The sequence below is a fragment of the Hipposideros armiger genome, unplaced genomic scaffold (assembly GCF_001890085.2).
Source record: "Hipposideros armiger isolate ML-2016 unplaced genomic scaffold, ASM189008v1 scaffold_378, whole genome shotgun sequence".
Lineage (NCBI taxonomy): Eukaryota > Metazoa > Chordata > Mammalia > Chiroptera > Hipposideridae > Hipposideros > Hipposideros armiger.
This window is the reverse complement of record NW_017731728.1, coordinates 1,191,647-1,217,070: the sequence shown is the minus strand read 5'-3', so window position 1 is coordinate 1,217,070 and position 25,424 is coordinate 1,191,647. Positions and strand designations below refer to the sequence as shown.

At 61.0% G+C, this 25,424-nt stretch overlaps 2 protein-coding genes across 5 annotated transcripts in view; both read left to right on the top strand.

Moving 5' to 3' along the window:
- The first annotated feature begins 122 nt into the window (after positions 1-122).
- SMG5 (SMG5 nonsense mediated mRNA decay factor) lies at positions 123-22,553 on the top strand. 3 transcript variants are annotated; one of them, XM_019662525.1, is made up of 22 exons: positions 123-292; positions 3,695-3,793; positions 4,324-4,447; positions 4,705-4,861; positions 6,406-6,495; positions 7,304-7,393; positions 7,996-8,074; positions 10,181-10,306; positions 10,405-10,473; positions 10,900-11,108; positions 11,552-11,689; positions 11,810-12,391; positions 13,512-13,687; positions 14,555-14,630; positions 15,265-15,440; positions 16,203-16,361; positions 18,837-18,896; positions 19,235-19,394; positions 19,787-19,877; positions 20,618-20,692; positions 21,010-21,148; positions 21,302-22,553. In XM_019662525.1, exons 1-22 carry the CDS (start codon positions 219-221, stop codon positions 21,383-21,385), a joined length of 3,033 nt encoding a protein of 1,010 aa, XP_019518070.1. In that variant the 5' UTR covers positions 123-218; the 3' UTR covers positions 21,386-22,553. The 3 variants fall into 3 exon arrangements, with proteins under 3 accessions (XP_019518070.1, XP_019518071.1, XP_019518072.1); XM_019662526.1 differs by lacking the exon at positions 123-292 and adding an exon at positions 505-605 and having other exon boundaries at positions 21,302-22,552; XM_019662527.1 differs by lacking the exons at positions 123-292; positions 3,695-3,793; positions 4,324-4,447; positions 4,705-4,861 and adding an exon at positions 5,652-5,791.
- A 700-nt stretch (positions 22,554-23,253) lies between these two features.
- The window catches only part of PAQR6 (progestin and adipoQ receptor family member 6), a 4,428-nt gene continuing 2,257 nt past the window's right edge, over positions 23,254-25,424 (top strand). Inside the window, exons 1-4 of one of the 2 annotated variants that reach the window (XM_019662531.1) lie at positions 23,254-23,367; positions 24,454-24,529; positions 24,974-25,101; positions 25,177-25,382. In XM_019662531.1, coding sequence (XP_019518076.1) covers positions 24,479-24,529; positions 24,974-25,101; positions 25,177-25,382 — 385 coding nt within the window. In that variant the 5' untranslated portion in view covers positions 23,254-23,367; positions 24,454-24,478. Of the gene's footprint in view, positions 23,368-23,870; positions 23,944-24,453; positions 24,530-24,973; positions 25,102-25,176; positions 25,383-25,424 lie in introns of those variants that run through there. The other variant, XM_019662532.1, reaches the window with a different exon arrangement.

Below are 25,424 nucleotides of genomic sequence, written 5' to 3'. Positions count from 1 at the left end.
TGGCCCGCAGCTGTGCAGCTGCTATCGCGAGACTCGGGAGGCGGAGGCGGAGCCGCGGGCAGCCGCCTCAGCGATGGCGGCCGAGCAGGGCCGGCGGCGGTGGCGGCTGCGGCTACGGCCGGAGACGGCAGTGGTGGCGCTGGCGGCGGTGGCGGCGGCGGCGGCGGCGGTGGGTGGCGGGGGCCTGTGACCGGAAGCCGCCCCCGGACCCGGGCACCATGAGCCAAGGCCCCCCCCCGGGGGAGAGCAGCGAGCCCGAAGCAAAGGTCCTCCACACCAAGCGGCTTTACCGGTGGGCGGGGCCCGGGCGCCGGGCGCCGGGCTGGGGCGCGTGCCATTGTGGAGCGAGCGGGTGGGGGGGCCCGCAGCCCGGGACGGCGCTGAAAGACGGGAGTGGGTGGGAGGGAGGTTTGGACCGAAGCACGTGGAGGGATCCGCTCAGCGGCCAACTTGGGGCGGGCCCCGAGCTTTGCGGCTTTGGGGTCCACAAAGGGGGCCCTTGAGGGCGGCAGGGGTTGGGGAGGTGAGGGTGGGGTCCGAGATGGAGGGAAACCCGGAAGGGATCAGCGCTCAGAGCCCTGGAGGGCCGACATCGGGAGAGCCAGGTTAGGTCCTTGCCTTGGCGCGTCTCGCTGTGACCTTGGGCCCGAGCTTCCTCATCCTTAAAAGGAGAGGTTGGGGTTTGATGCGCTCCGAAGTCCCTTAATGGCTCGAGTGTTGGGGATTCTGAATGAAAGGGAAGAGGCCGGAAAGCTGTGTTGGCCTGGAAGGTCCCTGAAGGACTTCGAGTCCGGTGTCCTTAGGTCATGCGAGCCCGCGGCAGGGCACCTGGGGACTCCTGCCTCCTGCCTTGCTCCCAGCCGCATGACTCCGGTCCTTTGCCAGGCAACTGCCATTCTTGGTTTCTGATTTGCACAGTGCACCTCACGTTCCTCAGCATCCTTAGCCCTTCAGCCCTCCGTTGGGAACAGGCCAGTATGCGTTCTTCCCACCCTGGGTCCAGGATTTTTCTGTTTGCGGGGCGGCTGGAACACGGGCTCTAGAACTGGATGGAAATAGAACGAAGAAGCGTAGAGACTCCAGTTGGGTTTTCTGCTTTCCGGTAGGGAGTAGGGTTTGCGGTTTTCCTTTGGCTCAGGCTCTGTGGGACAGAGGTGTGTGCATGAGAGGCCTGCCCTCCGAGCCCTGGGCCCCATCTTGGCAGTGAAAGAGTCATGAGCGTGTTGTCTTTTCCTCCTTTGAGTAGGGCATCCTGCCTGCTGGGCTGCAGAGACAGGGGAGTATGGGCTGCTCCCAAAATAGAAAAGCGATCGGGTACTGCAGCCCCTGGGCTCCCACTGTGGGCTGCCCTCGCGCAGGCTCCACGCGGGTGAGGAGTTGGCGGGGGTGTGGGGGGGTGTGGGGGGGGTGGCACGTGTGTCAGAGCTGCCTGTCAGACAGGGCGTGGGCAGTGTCTGCAAGATTCCTTACTTGTCCCAGCTTTGGGTAATGGCTCTGGCCGTCCTTCTCAAATCTAGTTTTTTCTCAAGCCACCACCTCCACAGGACTGACTGACTGACGCTGGGGTGTTTGCATGTGTGGCTGACGTGTGCTCGTGGATATCGATCTGCCTGGAGTTGTGTGTTGTTGGCTTTGAGCAGGTTCACAACTGGAGGCAGCGGGTCTCTGTTCTGATAATTTGTTGTAACAGGGGTGGGTGGAGAAGGAACTGGGGGAAGGAGGCCTGATGTGTCTGCCCAGCAGCCTAAATGCGCTGAGAGACGGTGGAACTGTCACGCTGAGCTTCAGTAAATTTGGGACTTTCCCACAACCTAACGGCTTCCAGAAATGAAATTCTGAAATGTGTTAAGCCCCTCAGAAGACAAGGCAGCTGGAGAAGGGATGCTGGGAGGGACACAAGCACCAGTTAATTAGGCCAATGAACTAGTTTTTAAAAACATTTTTCTTTTTTAACACGGTTTTAGGCCTGGGAGCACAGCATTGAAGGCGACACAAGGCAGGTTTTGTGGGGTTTGTTCTAAAGGAGATTACAGTCAAGTGAAGGAGCTGATGGTCTGATGGGGAATGGAGCAGAAAGAGCTGCATCCTCAGGCTTAAGAATCTGCAGTTAGAGCCTCCTAGAGTAGCGGTCATTAACCTTTAGGATGTAAGGAGCACTCCAGAGCCTGTCCATAAACACACACACACACCCGCCCACATCTGTCTATGGCACTGAAGTTAAAAGCCTTGCCCTGGGGACTGAGCTGGCATAGAGTAGATGCCTGCCGCCTGCCTGATGCTGCCCCTGGCACCCAGGCCCAGGCCGGCTACAAGGGCTTGGCCCCTACCCCTGGGCAGCTGAGCATGTTTGAACAAATGCTGAGCTCTCAGGATTGCTTACGAGAAGGCCTGATTACCCTCCAACCCCTCACTGGGTGCGGGTGGTCACTCTGCCCCGTACAGGGCAGCTTTTAGTGCTGTGCTCCCCGAGGCCCCACAAGGCACCCGCCTGCTGTGGTCCACTTTCCCCAGTCTAGCAGCACGTTGCAGTCTTCTGGAATGATCGCGGACTGTTCTGGGAATCATCACTCCCTGGGTACTGGTTGCTTTTGTGTCCAGAGCTGTGCCTGATTCACCTGTTGTCACAGCTGCTGTTTGTCACCCTCTGGGTTTTACCCTGCCAGAGATGACACTTGCATCTGCCACTTCTTAGCCTTCCACAGAGTTTCTTGGCATTTTTGCGTAGCGTGTGGTGTCTACTCCTCAGACTTATAGCAAGAAGGATGAAGGTCAGACTTACTGAGCACTTGCTTTATATGAGCCACTGTCATGAGTGCTTTCCGTATTAGCCAATTTATTCCCCACAAAATAGGTGATAACGTTATTCCCGTTTTATAGATGGAAGAACTGAGGCATAAGGAAGTTAGATAGCTGTTTTGCCCAGGACCACATAGTGGTAAGAATTAGAGGCAGAGCCTACACTCTGTATTAAACAAACAGTTCTTTCAGCCGAATCCAGGAGCCCTTATGATAAAGCAGCTCGGGAACCCCCAGCCCACTTTCCCAGGCCCACTATTCCAAAGCAGGAATGCCTCTCCTTTATGTCAGAGATAAGAAGCCCTTCTGTAATCATTCATTCCATTATTTGTTGAATGCTATACACAGATTATTTTATTTAATCCTCATGGCAGCCTCTGCGGTAGCTACATATATTATTATCTCCATTGCTGTGGATGTGGTAACTAAGGCTTACAGAGCTCAGGTAATTTGCCCAAAGTTACAGAGTTAAGGAGGCACAGCGAGGGCTCAAACCATAGATTTTTTTGCCTGTGCTCCTTCTCCTGGGGAGTCTGTTTCCCGTGTCGCAGGGTTCCCCTTCCTTGACACTGTCGACATTTGGGACGGGGTAGTTATTGTGGTGGACTGTCCCGAGTACTGTGGGGTGTCTAGCACACCCACTAAATGCCAGTAGCCACTCCTTCCCTGCTGCCACCCTGCATCCCAGTTGTGACCATTGGAAATGTCTCCCTCATTGCCAACTGTCCCCAGGGGGGGGGGGCGCTGCTGTATGAGGATGGAGATGGTTCATCTTGTTTTGTACAGAGCTCAGCCTGTAGCCTTCTCGTCCCCCACTACTAATTTGTGAGCTGTTCCTCTGGGGTCAGCATCCTAGGTGGACCATGCACGTGGTTCAATGGCCTGTGTCTCCTTGCAGGGCTGTGGTGGACGCCGTGCATCGACTTGACCTCATCCTTTGCAACAAAACCGCTTATCAAGACGTGTTTAAAGCAGAGAGCATTAGCCTGAGGAACAAGTAAGCTGGAGAAGAAACCACAGACCCTTACAGCTCCTCTACTTCTCTTCCCCCAAAAGGAACCCTGTCACCTGTGGACACGCATTCCTGTACCTCCTGACCCCGTGTAGAAACCCTGTCACATGTGGAGGCGCGTTCTCTCACCTCCCGACCCCGTGTACAGTGAGGGGCTAGGAAGCCTGGCACTCCCCTTGTCTGCAGGGGTCCCTCCCTCTGTCTGCAGCTTACACATTGGTAGACGGGTGCCATTTGAGTTGGGGAAGCCGGCCATACGGATAGTGAAGGGAAAAAAGGAGGGGGTCAAAGGCAGAGGGAAAAGGTGGGACGGCCGCAGGGGAGGAAAGCGCAGGTCATCACCATTCTAACTGCTACCGTCTATCTTTTGGGGCGCCTTGAGCCTGCCAGGACTGCTGCGTCCTGGTCCTATTGACCCACCCTGCCTGTCTCTGGGGGGGCCGGGGGTGTGGGTGGGTGTTGGCAGGTGCCCCATGAGGCACGGGCAGCCCCTCGAGCCCGCTGCGCCCTTGCAGGCTGCGTGAGCTCTGCGTCAAGCTGATGTTCCTGCACCCGGTGGACTATGGGAGGAAGGCGGAGGAGCTGCTGTGGAGAAAGGTGTACTATGAGGTCATCCAGCTCATCAAGACCAACAAGAAGGTGGGCGAGGCCGGGGGAGGGCGAGGGGCAGCTCGGGAAGGAGGGGCGGCGCGTGGCTGGAGATAGGGGTGAGGAGGGGCGCCGAGTCCAGGTGGGGAGACCGAAGGCAGTAGGGTGAGTCCTGAGAGGCAGGAGGGGACTGGGTAGAGTTCCAGAGCCAAGAAGAGAAGCTATTTCCCCGTGAGATGAAAAGGGTTGAGGAGGGGGCGCGGTGCCCCAAGCTGCCTGTCAGCCACGCCGTCCCCTCCCGTCCCCAGCATATCCACAGCCGGAGCACCTTGGAGTGTGCCTACCGGACACACCTGGTCGCTGGCATTGGCTTCTACCAGCATCTGCTCCTTTATATCCAGTCCCATTACCAGCTGGAGCTGCAGTGCTGCATCGACTGGACCCACGTGACCGACCCCCTCATAGGTCAGTGACATCTCAGAGCGGGGCTGGAGCAGCAAGCTCCTGGACCCCCACCTTGGCCTTCTCGTCCTCAGCGCCTGCAGCTTGGGACCCAGCCAGGCAGACAGGATTCTAGCAAGCCCTACAGATGTTCGTGAAATTGGGGTTTATGCCAACAAGCCTATGAGTTAGGGTGAATATCTTAAGGGGTGAGAGGACTGTGTTGGTCTGGGATTGGCTGACGGGAAGTCAGGATGGATGGAATGACCTAGACTAGGTCTGGCTCTCAGCATTTGGTTTCTTCTCCCAGTTGAATTTGGGTGGCACTGTTCCTTTTAACTTCAGAGATTGTTTCCTGGTGTTTGATGAAAGTATTGAAATTTTTAGAAATGTTGGGGACATTATGGACAACCTCTTCCAACGTAGGGCAGTCTCTCCAGCCACCCCACTGATGTGCTGGCAATTAGACCTCTGCTTCTGGCTGGTGGTTTCGCTTAAGCTCTGCCACCTTTTAGATCCCCTCCCCTTCTTCCCACCCATGCTCTCCAGGCCCCGCCCCCAGCCCCGCCCCACTTCTCAGCCCCGCCCCACCCCCTCACCAGGACAGACTGCCCGGGTGGGGTTGTGTCCATGCACAGTACTGCCATTTTGTGCATTTCAAACAAAACATTCATCAGAGACAGCGTTCCCAGGCTTTATACCAGATGGCCCGAGGGTCCAGAGCCTAAAAAAAGATGAAGAGCCCTTACTTCAAAGGTCGCTTCCCCAGATCGCTTCAGATTTTGTCCTTTTGATGTTTTCTCTATTCAGCCCACTAAGAGATGTCTCTGGAACACAGTAGAATGGGGGCTGTGCACCCAAGACAGCGGCTGCGAGGTGGGGTAGAGCAGGGTGGTCTCCGGAGCCAGGCTGCCCTTGGACCTGGCTCTGCCCTTCGCTGCTGTGTGGGAGTGGGTAAGAGTGACAGTGAATGGCCACCTCGTGGGGCTATGGCGCGGCCCAGCCAGGGTGACACTGTAAGGTGCTAGACCAGTGCCCAGAACATGGGGAGCTGCCCCCCATCACTCCTGTGCACTGAACTTACAAGGAGGCGTGAGCCCGGGCACCCCCATCCTCGGGCACGGCCTGCGCGCCTTGTCTCCTTCACAGGCAGGCTCCGGCCAGCTGGCCGCTACGTCCTCTGCGGTCCTCGTCCCTGGGGTAGAGGCCACCTTCCCATCCCGCTCTTCCTGGGCAGGTTCCCATTCTTACCCAGGCCTTCCTCCTTATGTGGGAGCTTCTATCCCTGCACCCGCGACTGTCCTGAGGCTTGGGCCTCAAGTCCTCTTCCTTTCTAGAAGCCTCCCTGTGATGACCTTCACATGACCTTCCCCCAGGGAGCTGTCCTAGGTTGAGAACCCTTGCCCTACCCTTCCAGTTCCTTCCTGTCCTGTGAATGAGTCTGCTCTGTCCCATAAGACACTGTTCCAAGACTAGCCCTGGCTTGTTCCTTTCTCACCTAGGGAAGGCCTCTCCCCACAGGTAAGGGACCAGGCGTGGGCTCACAGATCTGTCCCTCTCTCTTTCAGGATGCAAGAAGCCAGTGTCTGCCTCAGGGAAGGAGATGGACTGGGCACAGATGGCGTGCCACCGGTGTCTGGTGTACCTGGGGGATTTGTGTAAGACTCTGAACCTTTCCTTCTCTCTGGGGCTGCAGGACAGGCCCAAGCTGCTTCCGTTGGTACCACCCTTTACGGGGCTGACGAGCAGGAGGCGTGGTTTGGCCTCCGATAACTTTCCATTTCATCTGCTGAAGCAGTGCCCCCTCCTTTTCATTGCTCCTCCGTGAGCTGGAGGCAGTCAGTGAGGCGGGGAGAAGGGAAATGCCTGAGCTTTGGGGAAGTCAGGGCGACAGCTCAGTCTCATAGAGGTTTAGAAAGATTCCAGTTTCTCCTCCTGTGGGGTTTTCTGTTCTCTCCATGGACTCCTAGAGGAAGTGAAGGCAGACCTCAGGGAGGACATCCCTGCCTGACAAATGTTTCTCTGTGGAAAAGCACTCTCTCCATGGCCCCGGGCCCCAGTCCTAACAGACAAGCGTCCTCCTCAGGCTGCTGGGCGCATTGCCTTTTAGTGACCGCGGCACCCCCTCCTGCCTCAGCCCGCTGCCGGGCCCGGGGCAGTGTGTGCAGGCAGTCACTGCTTCCCTAGTGATGACGTGCTGCTGCAGCTCCCTTCAGCGGGAGGAGGTCACCCGGAAGAGCCTGTTTACTTCACAAAACACTGAAGACGCTTTACATCTTAAACTTAGCAGCGAGGGCGAGAATTGAACAGCAGCCAGGCAGATTTAAGACCGTGCCAGAGGCCCCAGCGGCCTGCCTCCTAGCTCAGGTGTCTCCTGCCCAGGCTCTTCTTACAGCTCCTCACCTGGGTGAGGGGAGGTGCTTGTGAAACGTGGACCATGCGTCTCTTCCTCTCTGTCCCCTGCAGCCCGGTATCAGAATGAACTAGCTGGCGTGGACACTGAGTTGCTGGCTGAGAGGTTTTACTACCAAGCCCTGTCGGTAGCCCCCCAGATTGGTAAGTGGAGCCCCGCCGGGGCCCCCCAGCCCAGCAGCATTTTCAGGAGGACGACGACATTGAGGTGACAGGCGTGCCATCCTGACTTCGCCTGGGTCCCTCGTGCATCGTCCCCCTCATAGCGCACACTCAGGAGGTGGTACGGGGAAGAGAGGGGGAAGTCCTGATCTGAGAAGGAAGGGAGCGGTGGCGTCCCTGTTGCTGAGGTCTGTGTAGAAAGGGGAGACGGCGGCGTCTGCCCACAGGAGGCTGAGGGAGAGGAGGGACTGGGCTCCGTCACAGGGAGAGAGGAGAGCAGCGTGTCGGAAGGAGAACGCAGAGCAAGGGACCAAGCTGGGGTGGAGGACGGCCCCCTGCAGCTGTCAGCCTTCAGGGAGCCACAGCTGCCGCCGGAGGAATGGTGCCCGTCAGAGCTGCAGTCCTTGGCGGGCCGGGCGGGAACAGACCGATCGGAAGGGAGTCTGTGACCACAGTCCCCTGGGACACCAGTGTCACTTGCAGACGCAGCTCTGCTCCCTACAAGTCTCTGAGGCCTGTGGTCAGGCCTGGCAGCTTTGGGCGCGTCTTGTGGCTCCAGCTGTGGGGCTTCTCTTTCTCTCCAGGAATGCCCTTCAACCAGCTGGGCACCCTCGCGGGCAGCAAATACTACAGCGTGGAAGCCATGTACTGCTACCTGCGCTGGTGAGTACCTGGGCGCCCGGCTCGCCCCAGCCCTGCGGTCCTGCCCCACTCTCTCTCCCCACCCCTCCCTTCTCTAGCTCCTGGCTGAAATAGGGAGGGGAAGACTGGGGGGGGGGGGGGTCCCTCCCGACACAGTCGTGCTGCTTTTCACACAGCCACCTGCATTTGTAGGCACAGGGGCAGCTGAAACAGCCGTCCAGTATCTTATGCAAAAGACAGAATTGTTGCCTTGAAGAAGGAAATAAATTTGAGAGTTGATAAAATGTTACCAGAGTAGCTTCTGACAGGAATCTCGGATTCTAGAGCTTTAGTGTCTTGAGGGGACAGTGATGACAGGATGGGGGACCAGCTTTACAGCAGGTGGGTCACAGCTTCCCTGGTCGGACGCTCAGCTCTTGGGATAAGAAACATGTTTTTTAAAAAAACATGTTTTTCAGGGCACCCGCAGTTGATTAGGCTCAGGGCACTGTCCCCATCCCTGAATGCACAAGAGACTGAGAGGTAAACGGGGTGCCATTGATAGCCTTACAGAGATAGAGAACTGCCAGGGGAGCTGGGAAACGCACTGTGGCCCCCTGTGCGTGGCTCACACCTACGTGAAGACCCCGTCGCGCTCAGAAGAGTCTGTGTAGTGAGTCGGACTGCAGAGCAGAGGGAAGCGGTGGTCTTCGTGGCTTAGGTGGTCAGAACTCAGTGTAAAGGCAATGCTGCGCTCTGCCCAGGATTCCGTGTGCCACGATCCTGGGCTCGCCTGGCCGAGGAGGCCTCCCTGTATGAGCGGGGTGTTTGCTCCCGGGGTGCCCCTTCTTTTCTGATCGGTAAATACCGGTGCCACGGTATTGACCCCTCAAGCTTTCGTTGCCGGGCTTTTTACCTTCCGTTGCGTCTTTCCCATCCCTCATGTGCCTTCTTGTCCTGGACCCCCCATCACACACACTCATACTGTGATTTAGGGTGAGCCACTTCCAAAGAGCCCAGCACATCCAGGTTCTGGGGGTACTCGCTGCGCGGAAGTCCTGCCTTGTGACCTGACACACCCATCTGGTGGTCTGGGGCTTAGGCGTCCAGATCAGGGCTCAGCGGGGCCGCTCTCCTCCCCCTGGTGGCACAGCCTGGGGTTGGTCATTGGGACTCAGCGGACCTGGAGGTCAGCTGGACCCTTTCCCTGGTCTCGGTCTCTCCCTGGGGCCTCTTCTCGGGGCAGACGGACTTCTGACATGGTGACGAAGACACCCCCCCTCCCCCCACAGTGAATAGTGGCCCAGGAGGCTTGGAAGTAGAATCGGCCCGTCTCCTAAGACCTGGGCCTAGAAACTGGCGGAGTCACTTGCACAATATCCTGCGGGTCCAAGCAGTTGTGTGGTCCTCCCCCCCAGCGGTCCCCCAAGATTTAAAGCCCAGGAGACAGAGCCCACTCTCAGTGGAAGGCGCATCCAAGAATTTGTGGCTACCTTTAATTCTCCACAGACGTATTTCTTCTTTTCGATACCTCGCTTGTCATAATTAAAAAGTTGTTTAAAAGAAAAGATGTAAGAGTACAGCGCACTGTTAAGGCGGAGACAGACTTGGGTGGAGACCCGGCCCTGCCCGGTGTTAGCTGTGTGACCTTGACAGCGTGCTTGCTCTCCCGGACTCCATTTCCTCGTCTGTGTTTATGGACAGTAGTGGGGTGCAGTGCCTGACACATAGTGGGGTGCTCAGTATTTGCGTTTGAATGAGTATTGTGAGGCTTAGCTGAAATAGTGTATGTATATGATCTTGCACAGAGTAGGTGCTTGTTAAATGCTACATATTAGTGCTAGATGCTTAAAAAAGAAGACTATATCTCAGGAACGGTAACTGAGTGAAGTTTGTAATACCACGTAGGACTGCTGATCTCACGTCTAGATGTACAGGAGATGTAGGCGCCATCTTCACTCTGATTAGTCTGGAGGTTGCTGTGTGTGTTTTCGGGAGAGAGCTCCCACCCTGAGTGTGTGTGGAAGGGGAGGCTGGGGCAGCCCGATTTACTGGCAGCATTGTCCCCCGAGCCCTGAGAGGCCGACGCGTCCCCTCCCCTGTCTGGCCCTGCCAAGACTCAGTGGTTCACTTCTGTGTCCCCTTCAGCATCCAGTCGGAAGTGTCCTTTGAGGGGGCCTATGGGAACCTCAAGCGGCTGTATGACAAGGCAGCCAAAATGTACCACCAGCTGAAGAAGTGCGAGACCCGGAAGCTGTCCCCCAGCAGGAAGCGGTGAGGGGCTGTGGGAAGGGGGGCCTCTTTCTGCAGTCCGTGCAGTGGGACCCAGGGACTCGGGGCCACTCACCATTCCCCCGGGCTCCTCATTTCAGATGCAAAGACGTTAAGAGGTTGCTGGTGAGCTTTATGTATCTGCAAAGCCTGCTGCAGCCCCAAAGCAGGTGAGTGGGGGGAGTGTGAGCAGTCACCCACCTTCCTGTGGGCCGTGGGCTGAGCAGAGCCTGGGCTGCGGCTTCTGTTTCTCGGGTGCAGCTCCTCCAGCCGGTTAGCCTGTCTGGACATCCCTCCCCGTCTCGCTCGAGGGTTCTATGCCCGCTCTCCGGGCAGCTCTCCCTCTAGCAGAGTGGGCTCTTACTGGACGTTGAAGGAGCGGCTGAATTGGAAGGGCACCCACAGCCTCTCTGCGCGCCTGCCCTCCCCACACTGTCTTGTCTGCTTTGGGGATCAGCCGAGCCCCACGTCCCCCGCCGCACGCTCCGGTCTCCCCGTAGGACCCCGTAGTCTTGTGTCTGAATCCTGTATCCCCACTCTTCTCGCCCGCCCCAGCCTCCATCACTGACCCCCCTGTTACTCCCACCCCTCCGTAGCTCTGTGGACTCAGAGCTGACATCACTTTGCCAGTCGGTCCTGGAGGACTTCAACCTCTGTCTCTTCTACCTGCCGTCCTCACCCAACCTCAGCCTGGCCAGCGAGGAGGAGGAGGAGTGCGAGAGTGGCTACGCCTTCCTCCCGGACCTGCTCATCTTTCAGATGGTCGTCATCTGTCTCATGGGCGTGCACAGCCTCAAGAGAGCAGGTACCTCTCCACTGGCTGCTGGGAGCCTCACTGCTGCGGTCCCGCTTGGCTGTGGGCAGGGCCAGGGCCCTCCCCGAAAGGAGCTGCTGGGGAGCGAACAAGGAAGGGCGGCGGCCCGCTCCCATACCCCCTCCTCTCCCTCCCACAAACGCATGGCCAGGCGGCTAGGCAGACACAAGGGTCCACCTTGCAGACCCTCCTGGCGGGTTTGTGTGGAGCCCGTTGGAGCGGGGAGGGTGGTGAGGCAGGGCTGGATATGGAGGTGCCGGGGTTTGGGCAAAGCCGGGGCAGACGAGACAGGCCGGCAGGGCACTCCTGTGAGGAAGTGCCGGCGTGAGCTGGCCCGTCTGGAGGTCAGGGTGACTGCAGAGCCGGGATGGGGGCCTTAGTGCTGAGGGCGCGTCCTCTCAGGCCGGGCCCTGACGCCTGCTCCCTGGCTTTAGGGTCCAAGCAGTACAGCGCGGCCATCGCTTTCACGCTGGCCCTTTTCTCCCACCTCGTCAACCACGTTAACATACGGCTGCAGGCGGAGCTGGAGGATGGCGAGAACCCCGTCCCGGCTTTCCAGAACGATGGCCCAGGTGCTGTAGGGGGATGGGGCGGCTGGGACGGGGCACCGGGGGCGGGGGTAGAGCAAACGGCTGGGGTGGGCAGTATTGGGGGCACCTTCCAGCTTCCCGACTGGCCTCTTTCAAACGCAGATGAGACAGAGGGTAAGGAGCCCTTGGAGAAGGAAGACGGCCCGGGGGCTGAGCCCCCTCCCACAGCCCCTCAAGAGGGCGAGCTCAGAAAGAGCCGGAAGTTCTCCCGCCTCTCCTGCCTCCGTCGCCGGCGCCACCTACCCAAAGCCGGTGACGACAGTGACCTGAGTGAGGGCTTTGACTCGGACTCGAGCCACGACTCGGCCCGGGCCAGCGAGGGCTCTGATAGCGGCTCGGACAAGAGTCTCGAAGGTGGGGGTACGGCCTTTGATGCCGAGACAGACTCGGAAATGAACAGCCAGGAGTCCCGATCAGACCTGGAAGACATGGAGGACGAGGAGGGGACACGGTCCCCAGCCCTGGAGCCCCCTCGGGCCAGGCCCGAGGCCTCCGAGTCCCTCAACGGCCCCGTGGGCCCCAGCGAGGCGAGCATCGCCAGCAGCCTGCAGGCCATGTCCACCCAGATGTTCCAGACCAAGCGCTGCTTCCGGCTGGCACCCACCTTCAGCAACCTGCTGCTGCAGCCCTCCGAGCCCCGCAAGCCCTGTGTCAACGGGGATGTGGACAAGCCTGCAGAGCCAGGTATTGGGCCTCGGGTCACACCCCATGCCGGCGGCACTCCCCGGGAGGGCCACTGTGCCACTGGAGGACCTCTGACCCCGCCATCATCCCGGTTCCCAGCACGTCCTGGTTTCGTTCCTCCCTCCCCACCCCGCCCCGTGGGTGTGAGGCTTCCTCCCCACACGACTTCCTTCCCTGGGAGCTAGAAAAGCCAGCGGTGACCCGGGCCGGTGGGTTGGAGTGATACTCTTCTCTGAGGGCCTTCCCTGTGGCGGGGCCTCTGGGTGGCCTTTTCTCGGGCACTGGGGTCTGTCGCTTGCCACAGCCTGGAGGCGCCGTGCTTACACCTCTGGTCTGAGTGCGGCCCTTCACCTCTGAGCTGCTGTGCCTGGCGCTGCCTTGGGCACACTTCTCCTCTGGCCCTGAGCCTGCTGCCTGCTGAGTCTTACTTGCCCTGTAGATTTTAGCTGAAAAGCCACTTGGTCTGGGACTTCCAGGGCGAGGTGACAGTCTCTTCTTGTGGGCCCCCATAGCCTCTGCACCTCACAGCTTCCAGCCTTTTCCCACTCAGGTGAAGTTGTCACTTGTCTGTCTCCCCAGCCAGCCTGTGAGCCTCTTGAGGGCAGGACAGTCTGCTTTATGCTCAGGACCTAACAGCGCCTGGCATATGGGGTGGGCGGACTTGGGAAGTAGTGAATGAATAGAAGAAATGAGGCTGGTGCTCGGAGGTGGGGCGACCTGTTGTGTTCTGAGCCGTGGAACTGAAGAGCTGGAAGTGGTGCCTGTAGCTCTGTGCCCCCTCCTCCCCCTGCAGCTCCTCCCGCCTGCCCCGCCTCTGGCCCTGGGGGGGGCACTTGATGCCTACAGGTCAGATGAGCACAGCTGTGGAGCAGCCTCGCATCAGCGTGGGTCTAAGAGAATCATGTTTAAAAAAGGCGCCAGGCTTTTCGCTGAAAAGTCACCAGTTCGATGCTAGCGGGCCTGGAAAAACGGAGCAGGGGTCTGTAAGGGAGTCCTGTCTTCCTCCCAAGAGCCCAGCGAGTCGGGGCAGGGCGGGCACGCATGCTCCCCTCAGCACAGAGCCGAAGCCCATCGCCACGTGCCATTGGTTGCTCAGCCCAGTTTTGTGTCCCCACCCCAGCCTCCGAGGACGGCTCTGAATCCGAGGGGAGTGAGTCCAGCGGGCGCTCCTGTCGGAATGAGCACAGCGTCCAGGAGAAGCTGCAGGTGCTCGTGGCCGAAGGCCTGCTCCCCGCCGTCAAGGTCTTCTTGGACTGGCTGCGGACCAACCCCGACCTCATCATCGTGTGTGCGCAGGTGTGTCCCTCCGGCCCCCTGGCCCGGGTCAGGTGCCAGGGCGCGGGGGAGGCGCCTGTGGGGATGGCCTGACCAGCAGGAGGGTTCCTGCCACACCCGCTCTGCGCTGGGCTCGCACACTCGCCAGGAGCGGCAGGCTTGGCCTCTGCCCTGAAGGAGCCCGTGTCCTGGGACACAAATTGTGTGGGTGCGAAAGAGGCTGCTTACCCTGCTCTGTACCCTCAGTGCCAGGCATAGCGCCTGCCCTTAGGAGTCATGGTGGTGACAGTGTGTGTTCAGTCCCGAGAAAGGAGGGGACACCGAGTATGGATGGCAGTGACCTGTCTGGGGAGCACTGAGGCTTTCAGATGGTTGTGGAGGTGCCCCGGGCGGGGCTCAGCCTCGTCCTGCAGCCTGAACCCCTGGCTGGGGCGACGGCAGCCTTCTCCTCAGGTCCAATCTCAGGCGTGAGCTTCTGTGCCCTGAGGCTTTGTCCAGTGTTTCTGCCCCAGGAGCTTACCTGCCCTGTGCGGACGCCCCTTCTCCCTGCGGGTCACCCTCTTCCCAAGGGGAGATGGTTGTCAGGGCCAGGCACACCCTTGGGCGTGTGCTCCTGTGTGGTGACAGCCTAGTTACTCAGGCACTTAGTCATCGAGGGCGTGTGGTAAGACAGAGACGTGGGTATGGAGGGCTGGAAGGAAAGGTGTGTGCTGGATGGGGGGTGGGCGGGGAGCCACCACCAGATTAGGAGGGTCCCTACTATGGTCACGCCTTCTCTTCCTGGGAGGTCGTCAGCTGGTGCTGAAGGTCACCGAGGCCCGGGACCACGGCCCCAACCCCCAAGTGTAATGCTCTTGCTCATGTCACCCATGCTGTCCCCTTCCCCAGAGCTCCCAGAGTCTGTGGAACCGCCTGTCTGTGTTGCTGAACCTGCTGCCAGCAGCTGGCGAGCTCCAGGAGTGTGGTGAGTGAGGCCTTGGCACTGCCCCCTCGCCCCTCCCCCATTGGCCCCACGGAGCCCATCCCCCCTTTCTGGTGACCCGGCCCTTGGGGTAAGGAGGTTAATGGGATTCACTGCCCAGCCTGCCGCACACAGCCGTCATTGTGGCCTTGGCCTCTCTGGTTTCTCACCCCAACACCGCCCCACGTGGGCAGGTGGCCTGGCCTGCTGAAGGTGCTCCCTGGGGAGGCAGTGCAGTGGGCAGTGGGCAGGGGCAGAGCGAGGGGCCGGAAAGCCAGCCCCAGTCGCTGGTGCTGCACTGGTGCCTTGCTCGTTGAGACATGACCTTGACCTCCAGAGCCGGAAACCTCCACCTTCTAGCACCTTCTCCCAAGGCTATTCATTCCTCGGTCTCGGGCCCCTCCTCATTCCCGTCCAACACGACTGCCCTGCAGTCAGGGGCCTTCCCAGTCTGAGCTGTCCTGGTCCCCCCGCTGCCCTGCTCCCCCAACCTCTCAGCTCTGGGCTTCCCGAGCTCTGCCAGGCGGCCCCGTGTGTCTCTCTCTTTCCTGTCCTCCCTCCGTTTTCCCCCATTCTGTCTTATCAACCTGAGGCTTCCCCCAGGGCAGATGGTTTCAGGGGTCCTCTTTCTCCCCAGGCCTGGCCCTGTGTCCTGAGGTCCAGGATTTTCTTGAGGGCTGTGAACTGCCCGACGCCCCCTCCAGCCTGCTGCTCCCCGAGGACACGGCACTTCGTAACCTGCCTCCCTTGCGGGCTGCCCACCGGCGCTTTCACTTTGGCTCGGATCGGCCCCTGCTCAGTACCTTAGAGGAGGTGAGGACATGGTTGCCCAGTCCCAGGCGCTGCTGTTAGACAGCAGCAGAGCCGGCTCACGCGGAGCGTGTCCTCGGGGTTGCAGGCTGTGCATCCTTCCTCACTCGGGGAGCCACTTGAGCTCCCCTCCTTGGCAGGGTGGCCCTGCGTGAGCCTGCTGTAGTAAAACAAGCCTCCGCCATTTAGCCCCCGTTTGTAGGTAAAGAGCACGTGGATGGTTAGGGCTTTGAAACCTTAAGCCTTTTCTGCTGTGGGCCAGCCGCCTCTTAGCTGAACGCGAAACGGTCCAAGTCAGAGCTGGAAGGGAATGCGCTGCCCGCTAGGTCCAGTGACTTTCACCTTGACTCTGTTAGGATATCACTGTCTGGGGGCAGCAGGGGAAGCAAGCAGAGAGGCACCCCCTGGCCCCCTCCAGCCAGAGCAGCTTGGCTGTAGTCTGGTTAATATTTTAGGGTTCCAGGTAAGCTTGATGTCTTATGGGGAAGAAGTGTTCTGCTGACCAAAGTAAGCCGGAAGTGTTGATGTTGCCCCGTTCCTTATTTCACAAGTGAGAAATGAGACGCGGGGAGAAGTGGCAGCAGGAGCCAGGTCCCCCCCTCCTGCCCGGTGCCCGGCTCTGGGCCTTGGCGTCTCCTTGCCCACCCCAGGCCGCCAGCCTCCCTGAGGAGCACCGCTCGCTGAGTGGCTGGGCCGGCAGAGAGGCAGGTGGCGGGGGCCCTGGCAGTGACGCCTGCTCAGTGGCCGTCTCACGTGTCCCCACAGGCAGTCGTGCGTGTCTGCTGCATCCGCAGCTTCGGCCACTTCGTTGCCCGCCTGCAGGGCAGCGTCCTGCAGTTCAGCCCGGCCGTGGGCATCTTCGTGAGCGCAGCCCCATCTGAGCAGGACGGCCTGCTACAGCAAGCCCAGGCCCAGCTCCGCATGGTGAGTCAGCCCCAGGCTTGGCAGGCCATGGCCTCGACTCAGGAGTGTGTGTGCGGCCAGGAACTGCGGGGTGCTTGGAGCAGAGGCAGCCTGGCATCCTGGCACTGGGCCTGTGTCCACACTGCCTGGGGCCGAGGGCCGTCTGTCACCTCCTGGTCTGTGCATGGAGGAGTCACCTACCCGGTTCAGCTATGTTAGATCGGTTTTAGGGGCTGTCGTGACGATGGAGTGAGTGAGTGCCTGTTTCGTGCCTGGCATGTTATCACGGGGTGTGTGCTCAGAGGGGTGAAGACAGGCTGGAATGCAGTGGAGGGGTGCTGGTGTCAGACACCACATGGGGACACGCCCATCCGATTTGATCCGTCCCCATGGAGGTCCGGGGCCTGTGCTAGCACCTGTCCGTTCGTTCAGTTAAGTCCTTCCATTCGTGCTCGCTGCACGTCCGCCCTGCTCAGACCCATCTGTACCCCAGGTGCTGGGGCTGCAGAGTGAGCAAGACGGGCTTTTCTCTCTGAGGCCAACACTTGGTGGCAGCGGCCTGGCTTCTGCAATGGGGCGGGCACAACCCTGGGTGTGAGTGACAACCATGCGTTTGGGGGGGTGTCTGACTGGGAGGCATCGCCCATGCGGCTTGGCAAGCCAGCCCCGTTCCTCATCCTGGACCCCACCTCTCTGAGCATCCCTTCCTGCAGACAGTCTGTTGGGCTGGGAGGGCACTGTCTCCCCAGAAACCCTCTTCCTGGCGGTCTTAAAAGCAGGGACATTTTGTTAAAAATGAACCTTTTGTGTTAAGTCCTTTATTCTGTAGGGGAAAACACGGGGTTACAAAAATAATTATGGGGAAGTTAGTTACACAGCTTCAAAAGTGTTAGATGTTTTGTAGGCATTTCCTCTAGCCTGAAGTTCTCAACTCCTCCTGAGGTGGGAGTGCCTGAGAACTGTCAGGTGTGGTGCAGCACAGGCCAAGCTGACTGTGGGCGTGGCCTGCTGGAGCCGCCTCCCACTCCTCCTGTCATTTACCTAGAGCTTTCTGTGTGCAAAGCCTGGTTTGCATGGACATCTCATTTAATCCTCACAGCAGCCCTCAGGTGGTGCTGGCACCCTCGCTTCATAGATGAGGAAGCACAGGATGACAGAGGGGTCGTCAGGGCAGAGCCAGGCTCCTGTCCGTGCCCGGCGCTGTTGTGGGACTCAGCTCTGCAAGCCAGCTGGGCACTGGAGCCCGCTCTTTCTCCTCAGGGCTTCAGTGTCTCTCCCGTGGCGGGACCTTGGGGTCCCTGAGGAGCATGCCAGCCCACGTCTGTAACTGCGGGCCGGCGGTAACATCCTGGGTTTCAGGCCGCTGCTGCTCCTGGGCCCAGGTGGACCCCAGTCACCTGCGCTGGGTCTCTGGGGGCCTTACCCAAGTGCCCCAGACCCCTCCCTGGGACATGGGGTTCAGGACTCCAATTTCAGCCGAAAAGTAAGATTCCTGGGCTGGCTTTGTGCAGCGAGAAGAGGGGATTTCCCAGGGCTGTGGGGGAGCGGTCCCACACAGGCTCTGGCCACACCTCCCTCCCTGCCTCCCTCCGCCAGGATTCCTGAAAAGGACACGGCATTTGTGCAGGACCCGGGGTGGGGGTGGGTCTTGCACAACCGCAGTGTGAGTGTCAGAACTCTGGAGGGAGGATGGCGCAGGACGTCGCCCTGTCTCTCCACTGGTGTCTTTCCCCTGCCAGGGTCCCACCTGGCCTTTGGCTGTGTGTCTACTTAGTGTCCCCCAGCCCGTGACCGTCCCTCAGTCTTTCCTGACCTGGCACTGCAAAAGAGTATTGGCTGGTTATTCTGTAGTGTCCCTCAGCGCGGCTCTGCCTGGTGCCCGCATGCTTAGAACGAGGTGGTGGACGTCAGGCGGTTTGGGACGATGCCTTGTTGCGGGCAGAGGAAGTGAGGGCCCGAGGCAGAGTGCAGAGAGGAGGGGCTTTGCCGTGCAGGGTGCAGTGGCCTCAGGAGCTGCAGTTGACAGGAAGCCCATAACTGCTGGGGCTGAGAGAAGGAAATGTCTGCCAACTCAGCATCGTGACTCGGCCCATGGCGGTTTATTTACCAGGATGGGGACACTGGAGGAAGAGGCTGCCATGTCTGCAGTTGGGTGTGCGGGTCAGGGGTGGTCAGGTCTGGGCGGAAGCAGATGGTGACAGAAGGTGAGGGGTACATGGATGGTGTCCCCTGGGAAGGAGACCCTGAGGCCCAGCCTGGTGCTGTCCTGCGCGGTGACAGCGCCCGCTGTTTGCTCCCTCTGTCCTGGGTGCCCAAACGAATGGGTGAGGGATGCTTTCCTCCCAGCCTCTTCTGAGTAGGGTCAGCAGAGAACTGGCAGAATGGGGCCGTATCTTCTTCAGTCCTCAGATCTCCTCTCCGGCTTGATGGCTGGGAAAAGGAGTGTGGCCCCAGCTCCTCGGCCCCGCCCAAGCTCAACACTTTTTTCCCTCCTAGGCACAGGAGGAAGCTCGGCGGAACAGGCTAATGAGAGACATGGCCCAGCTACGACTTCAGGTAGAATGGACCCAGGCGCTCCAGCTCTTACCTAAAGGCCAACGCAGCCCCGCCCCCTCAGTGGCAGCCCCGCCCCCTCAGCGGCAGCCCCGCCCCTCTGTGGCCCTCCACGTTGCTGTTAGTTTCCTGGCCTCCCAAATCTCTGTCCCTAGGCCCATTCTTCATGGAGCCCGGGCGTCCTCTTGCTGCCTCCGCTTCTGTCTCTTCCTGGTCTTTCTTGTTGCCTTAACCCTTGTTTCTGCCTCTCTCCAAGGCCACTGGTAGGAGGAGCCCCCAAGAGCCCCCTTGAGTCCCACCCTCCCCACCTGGCTGATCCGCCCCCTGCCTTCTCTCACCAGCTCGAGGTGTCTCAGCTGGAGGGAAGCCTGCAGCAGCCCGAGGCCCAGTCGGCAATGTCCCCCTACCTTGTCCCCGACACCCAGGCCCTCTGTCACCACCTCCCTGTCATCCGCCAGCTGGCCACCAGTGGCCGCTTCATTGTCATCATCCCAAGGACAGGTGAGCATGTTGGGGGAGGTGGGGGACCAGGTAGAGTGTGGCTGACGGAGACTCTGGGCTTGGGATTAGACCCTTATTTGGGGCCCTTCACACAGCAGCCTTGGTTGAGTCCTTCCACCTCTCTCAGCTCAGCCACTTCATCCGTGAAATGGCACGACAGTCCGCTCACCCTAACTCAGGATGGCTGGACAAACACGGCAGATCTCAGTGAAAGCACTTGGGAAATTGCCCAGGACGTGGCTGGCGGGTCACCGGAAGGACTGGGCGCCCTGTGGGAGCCGTCGGCCTCTCGTCCCACAGTGTGCCGGGCGCGCGCAGCCCCCTGCAGAGCCCCGGGTGACTGCAGTCCGAGCTCATTTGTTCTGTCCTTCCCCACCCACCTTGCCCACCAGTGATCGATGGCCTGGATTTGCTGAAGAAGGAACACCCAGGGGCACGAGATGGGATCCGCTACCTGGAGGCAGAGTTTAAAAAGGGCAACAGGTGAGAGTAGGCCTGCTGGGCCTGTGCTGAGCCCCGTCCGGCTCCCAGACCACAGGTGCTGTGTTCCTTGTTACCTGTGCGTGAGACACACTTGCAGTAGGTACTCTGCCCAAGGTTTGCTCACTGCCCGAGGGGGAGAGCGGGGGAGCAAAGACATAATTAGAAGTCAAGGTGCTGAAATAGAGGTGACCTGAGGAGCCAGGAGCCCTGTGGGGTCACTGACCTGCTGCCCATCTGCCTCACGGCCACTCCCCGCCCCGTCCCATGGGCACCTTTGAAGGGCCTTAGCGTTGGGATGTGGACACGGTCAGGTCTGCGGGGCGTTGCCTTCCTGGGGCTGTGGGGGCTTCCCACCCCCACGGTGAGCTGAGGGCCCCACGCAGGCCTTTCCTCCTGGCCTCCCTGCTGGCCGACCCCCCAGCCGCCACCGGCCCTGGCCTGGCCGGGAAGCCGCACAAAGCCTGCTTGTTTGGGCCTTGTCTCCAGAAGCTGGGCTTGGAAAGCATCTGCCCCTGGCTCCCAGCCCCTCCCCCGGGAGGGACCGGGAATCGATGTTATCAGGAAAAGGAGCTGGGCTCCCAGGCCAGGAAGCTCTGAAACGGGCTCCCAGCGGACCTGTGATGGGAGAGACGTGCCCCTCCCACCCCCTAGAACTGGGCCCCTGAGCCACAATGGTCCGCTTTGTGTGGGGCGCCCGCCCTCCTCTGCCCCCCATCTCCACTCCCCCGTGTCCTTTGCAGGTACATTCGCTGCCAGAAGGAGGCGGGGAAGAGCTTTGAGCGGCATAAGCTGAAGAGGCAGGACGCAGATGCCTGGTAGTTGTAGCCCCGCCCCCCGCCCGCCCCACTGCGCGCCCCACACACACACACACACACACAGGACAGGAGAGGGGACAGGGCCAGTGAATTCTGAAACCAAGCCAGTGGCAGTCCCGCCTGGGGCCTGGAGGTGCTTGGGTTTGGTGCCCTCACCCAGCCTGCTCCCCGTCGCCCGGCTTGACCCACCCCGCAGCCCCGGTGGCCTGGGTTCCCTTGGTCCCCGCTGGTGCCCTCCCCGTCCCTGGCTTCTGTCCTGGGAGGCCTGGTGTTTCGGCTGAGCTCATGCCGGCCGGCCTCCCTCCTCTCCCCACCAGGGCCCTCTATAAGATCCTGGACAGCTGCAAACAGCTGACTCTGGCCCAGGGGGCCGGTGAGGAGGATCCGAGCGGCATGGTGACCATTGTCACGGGCCTTCCCCTGGACAACCCCAGCGCGCTCTCAGGCCCGATGCAGGTGGGTCATGGCGGAGGTGAGCCGACCATCCTCAGATCCCCTGTCCCTGCCCTGCCCGCCCACAAGGACTGCCCCATCATCATTCAGGAGGTCAGCCCACCCCTCCCCCCCAACACCCCCCACACACCCACCTCTGTCTCATCCCGTCCGCAGGCAGCTTTGCAGGCCGCTGCACATGCCAGTGTGGACGTCAAGAACGTTCTGGATTTCTACAAGCAGTGGAAGGAGATTGGTTGAGACTGACCCCCAGGCCCTGCAGTGGGGCTGACTCCAGATCTCCTGCCCTCCCCGGCAGCCAGGACGGCCACCTGTAGTCACCCCACCGCACGCAGACTCAGCACGCACTCAGGAGGGGAGCCCAGCCGCATGCAGGCTGAGGGAGGGCCCAGGAGCCGGCAGGGGGCGCGGTCCCCCGTTGCCAAGACGATGTCAGGAACTGTGAGGAAGGTGCTTGGGGCAGGAGAGGCCTGTGGGCCCTAATCAGCCCTCCTGCCTCAACCCCCGGCTGTCCCCAGGGGCAGGAGGCAGGCATGGTGTCTGCGTGTCATTGGCGTGGTTCCTGGACCTCTGAGGGGAAGGGACAGCAGAGGGCCCTCCTCCTCCCCCAGGACACGGGGGCGGTTGGGACCAGGAGTTTGCACCCACTGGCCCTGGGGGACGTGTGGCTAACACCACCTAGCTGGGTGGCTCTGCAGACCCTTCCCTCGAGGACGACCTGTCCCCATTTCCCTGCAAGGGCCGGGCAGCTCTGGGGCCTTGGGGACCCTTGAAGAAGAGGGGCCCAGAGCTGGCTGCATTGATAGCAGGGCCACTCACCCAGTCGCCCCCCTCCTGCCTTCTGTCCCCGTCTAGCTCCCAGGGCAGGGAGTGGGTCCCAACGATGGCCGCAGGCAGACTGGCCTGTGTGCCCATGAGGGTCCTGTGCCCACCAGCCCCAGTCACTGCGCTTTGTGCTCTTGGCTGCTGTGCTGGGACGGGGGTGCCAGTGAGAGGAGAGGGGGTGCAGTGTGAGGCCACCACCCCGACTGGATAAAGGAGAGGCCCCTGGAAGCGGCCGGTCAGGGGCCCCTGTCCTGCTGGGCTCCCCTACTTGGGCTTCCCCAGCCTGACGCCTGTGGGGCTGAGCACGGGGCTCACCTCTGAAGTGGAGGTGACGGGAGCAGAGCACCACTAGCTCAGGGCAGTGGGCGGGGCTGCTGGTGGCTCTGTGGCCAGGATTGCCTGTGTCCCCCCTCCTCGGGCTGGACTGGGCTGGGGGTCTCCGCTCTGTCCCCGGCGCCAGCCCCGCTTCCCAGGCTGTTCTCAGGAGCCCAGGCTTCCCGCCTCCTTCCTCCAACACGGCGTGTCTGGGACAGCCTGGCGGGGTCGGAGCCGAGCATCACGTAATAAAGACCCCAAAGCCCACCGCGTGTCCTGGTGCCTCTGTACAGTCTCGTGGCAGGGGGTGGCACAGCCTGCTAGAGTGGCATTGGGGAAGGTTTCTGTGAGGGGGACCCATTGAAGCCCCAAGTTGGCAATCACAGCAAACCGTCCAGGGCAGTTTTGTGACAGACCCTGTCAAGTCCGTTGACTGTGTGACTTGAGCTGGCGCCTCCTTGGGGGTGGTGGTGAGAACAGGATTTCGAAGGCAACCGTGCTGCTTGGAGCTGGTCTGCAGTCTCCAGCTGGGTCCTCTGCATCAGAAACTTCCTGAAGGGGGATGTGGGGTGGGCCTTGAAGCCAGCCCGGGTCAGCCCCTGTCCCTCTGCAAGGACTGGCATCTCAAGTGTATCAGCAGTGAACTTGAACTTGGCAGATCCCCTGAGGCTCAACCAACGGTAGAGGCCTTTGCCCTGGATGCAGGCAGGGAAGCACAGTGGTGGGTGGTTTCTGAAGTCCAAGGCCGGGGCTGGACAGGGACAGCCTGATCTGGGGGAGCCCAAATCCTGGCTAGCACCCCAGCCTGTGCCGGCCAGTCTGATCTCCGGTTGGATCAGGCTGGAGGGGCTGCTGTGTGGAGGAGTCCGAGTGAGCTGCCTGCTAATGGGCCTGGGCCACCCTGCGCTGCTCCCTGGAGGCCAGACAAGGCTGGGATTGTTCCCCGGCCCCCCTTTGTCTCCCACACCCCGCCCAGGCCTGGCCCGCTGGCCTGCCACTCTCCTCTCCCTGCTGCTGGCCTGGTGGCTGGAGCTCCCCGGGCCTGCTGACCCACCAGCTTAGGAGCGTCAGTCAAGCTCTGGGTAAGGAAGCTCACCCTGGGCTCTGCCACCTATTCAGGGGGACAAGCGGGGGCAGCCCCCTCACCCATCTCCAAGGCTACAGCACACATTCTAGTCCAGAGACCTTAAGCTAAGGGAAGGGACCCTGAGGGGAGCTAGAGCCAGCCAGCACCCTCCACCCTGCCCTCTCCCAGGTCGCTGGGCAGCACTCAGCATGGGCCGGACCACCCCCATCCTGCTCCTGGGAAGGGCAGGGGATACCTTTCCGGGCCTCATCTGTCTTAAAGCTCAGCGGGGGTGCCGGGACTAGGGACCCGGTCTGTCTTGTTCCCAGCCAGGTCCCCAGCACCCAGCTCGCACAGAGGGTCCCCGAGCTCTTGAATGACAGGAGCAGAAGCTGGGGGACCAACTGGCGGCAGGAAGAGAGGCGGGGCTAGGCTGCAGAGTTGCTTGGAAGTTCTGGCCCCAGGAGGTGGGGGCGTGTCCTAGTCCCTTCTCCGGCGGCTCCCCGCCTAGCGGCCCCGCCCCTCCACTTGTGCCAAGGAATGTGCCTGGGAGAGGGCCTGAGCGGCCGCGGCCACCGAACGCAGCGCACAGGTCTGAGGCTGAGCGCCATGGGGTCAGGGGAGCACAAGGGTCGTCCTCAAAGAGCCAGGCGTCCCCCTGATTCCGTGCCCCCCTGGCGGGCATCTGGCGTCTCCGGGAATTCTCCGCGCGCACCGTGGACCCCGGGCTTTCCGCTGGTGGTGGGTGGGCTTGAGCGCTCTGCACGGACCTCCGAGAGAGTCAGGCTTCTCCTGAGACAGAACTGGGGGGTCGGAGCCTGAACCCAGGGCCCGGGGTTACTGAGGAGGAGGCCGACCAGCCCCCCAGTGGGGTGACCGGATGCCCCCAGGCTAGGATGGGGAGGGGTCAGGAAGCTGGGCCAGCCTCCCCTGGCCTGAAGGAAGCAGCTTGGTGGCCAGCTACCACATGCACGCATGCGCGCACAGCCCACCCTGGGACTCAGTGACCAGGCCCAGCCTGGATGTGGGTGATAAGGGGCCTGTGGATGGGAGCAGATACCTGATCCGCACGCCCTCTCCCCCTCTCCCCTTCTGTCTCCAGGTCAACGTGGAGGTGCCGGGCCACCATGCTCAGCCTCAAGCTACCCCAGCTCCTCCGAGTCCACCAGGTCCCCCGGGTGAGGGGCTACACCCTCCAACTCCTACCCTCAGGGGACTGACTGGGGCAGGGGCTCTCTTAGCAACCAGGGAAGTCCCTCCTGCAGGCTAACGCGTATCCCTCCCATTCCAGTAAGACTCTTCCTCTGTTCTCTGAGGAACAGGCGTGTGACCCCGCTCCCCAGGCCAGAAAGCTCCTTCAGCGCCCCCTTCCCCTAACAGAGCGCGCGGTCTGTGCCGGCTGAGGCTGCCATCCTGTGTTGGCCCCTTGGCGCTGGCTCTCCTGTTTCTCATCTGCTCTCTGGGTACTGGACCCTGTGCTAAGATGGCAGTCGGATTTAGTCAGGCTTTGGGGCCACTGTGACCTCCAGCCCGCTGTCCTCAACCCTGCTTCCCCAGCGCTCGTGGAGAGGGAGGGCCCGCACAGTGACACCCCCCCTCCCACCCACCCACCACTCCCCCAGGTGTTCTGGGAAGATGGCATCATGTCTGGCTACCGCCACCCCACCAGCTCGGCCTTGGACTGTGTCCTCAGCTCCTTCCAGATGACCAACGAGACGGTCAACATCTGGACTCACTTCCTGCCCACCTGGTGAGGGAGGCTGTCCCCGCTCAGAGGGTGTTCAGACGGGCTGCGGCACGGGCTGAGCACGTGCCACCGCCGCAGGTACTTCCTGTGGCGCCTACTGGCGCTCGCGGGGGGCCCGGGCTTCCGGGCGGAGCCCTACCACTGGCCGCTGCTCGTCTTCCTGCTGCCCACCTGCCTCTACCCTTTCGCATCGTGCTGCGCGCACACCTTCAGCTCCATGTCGCCCCGCGCGCGGCACATCTGCTACTTCCTGGACTACGGCGCGCTCAGCCTCTACAGCCTTGGTGAGCACCGTGGGCAGCGGGGGCGGGGCGGGGGCAACCTGG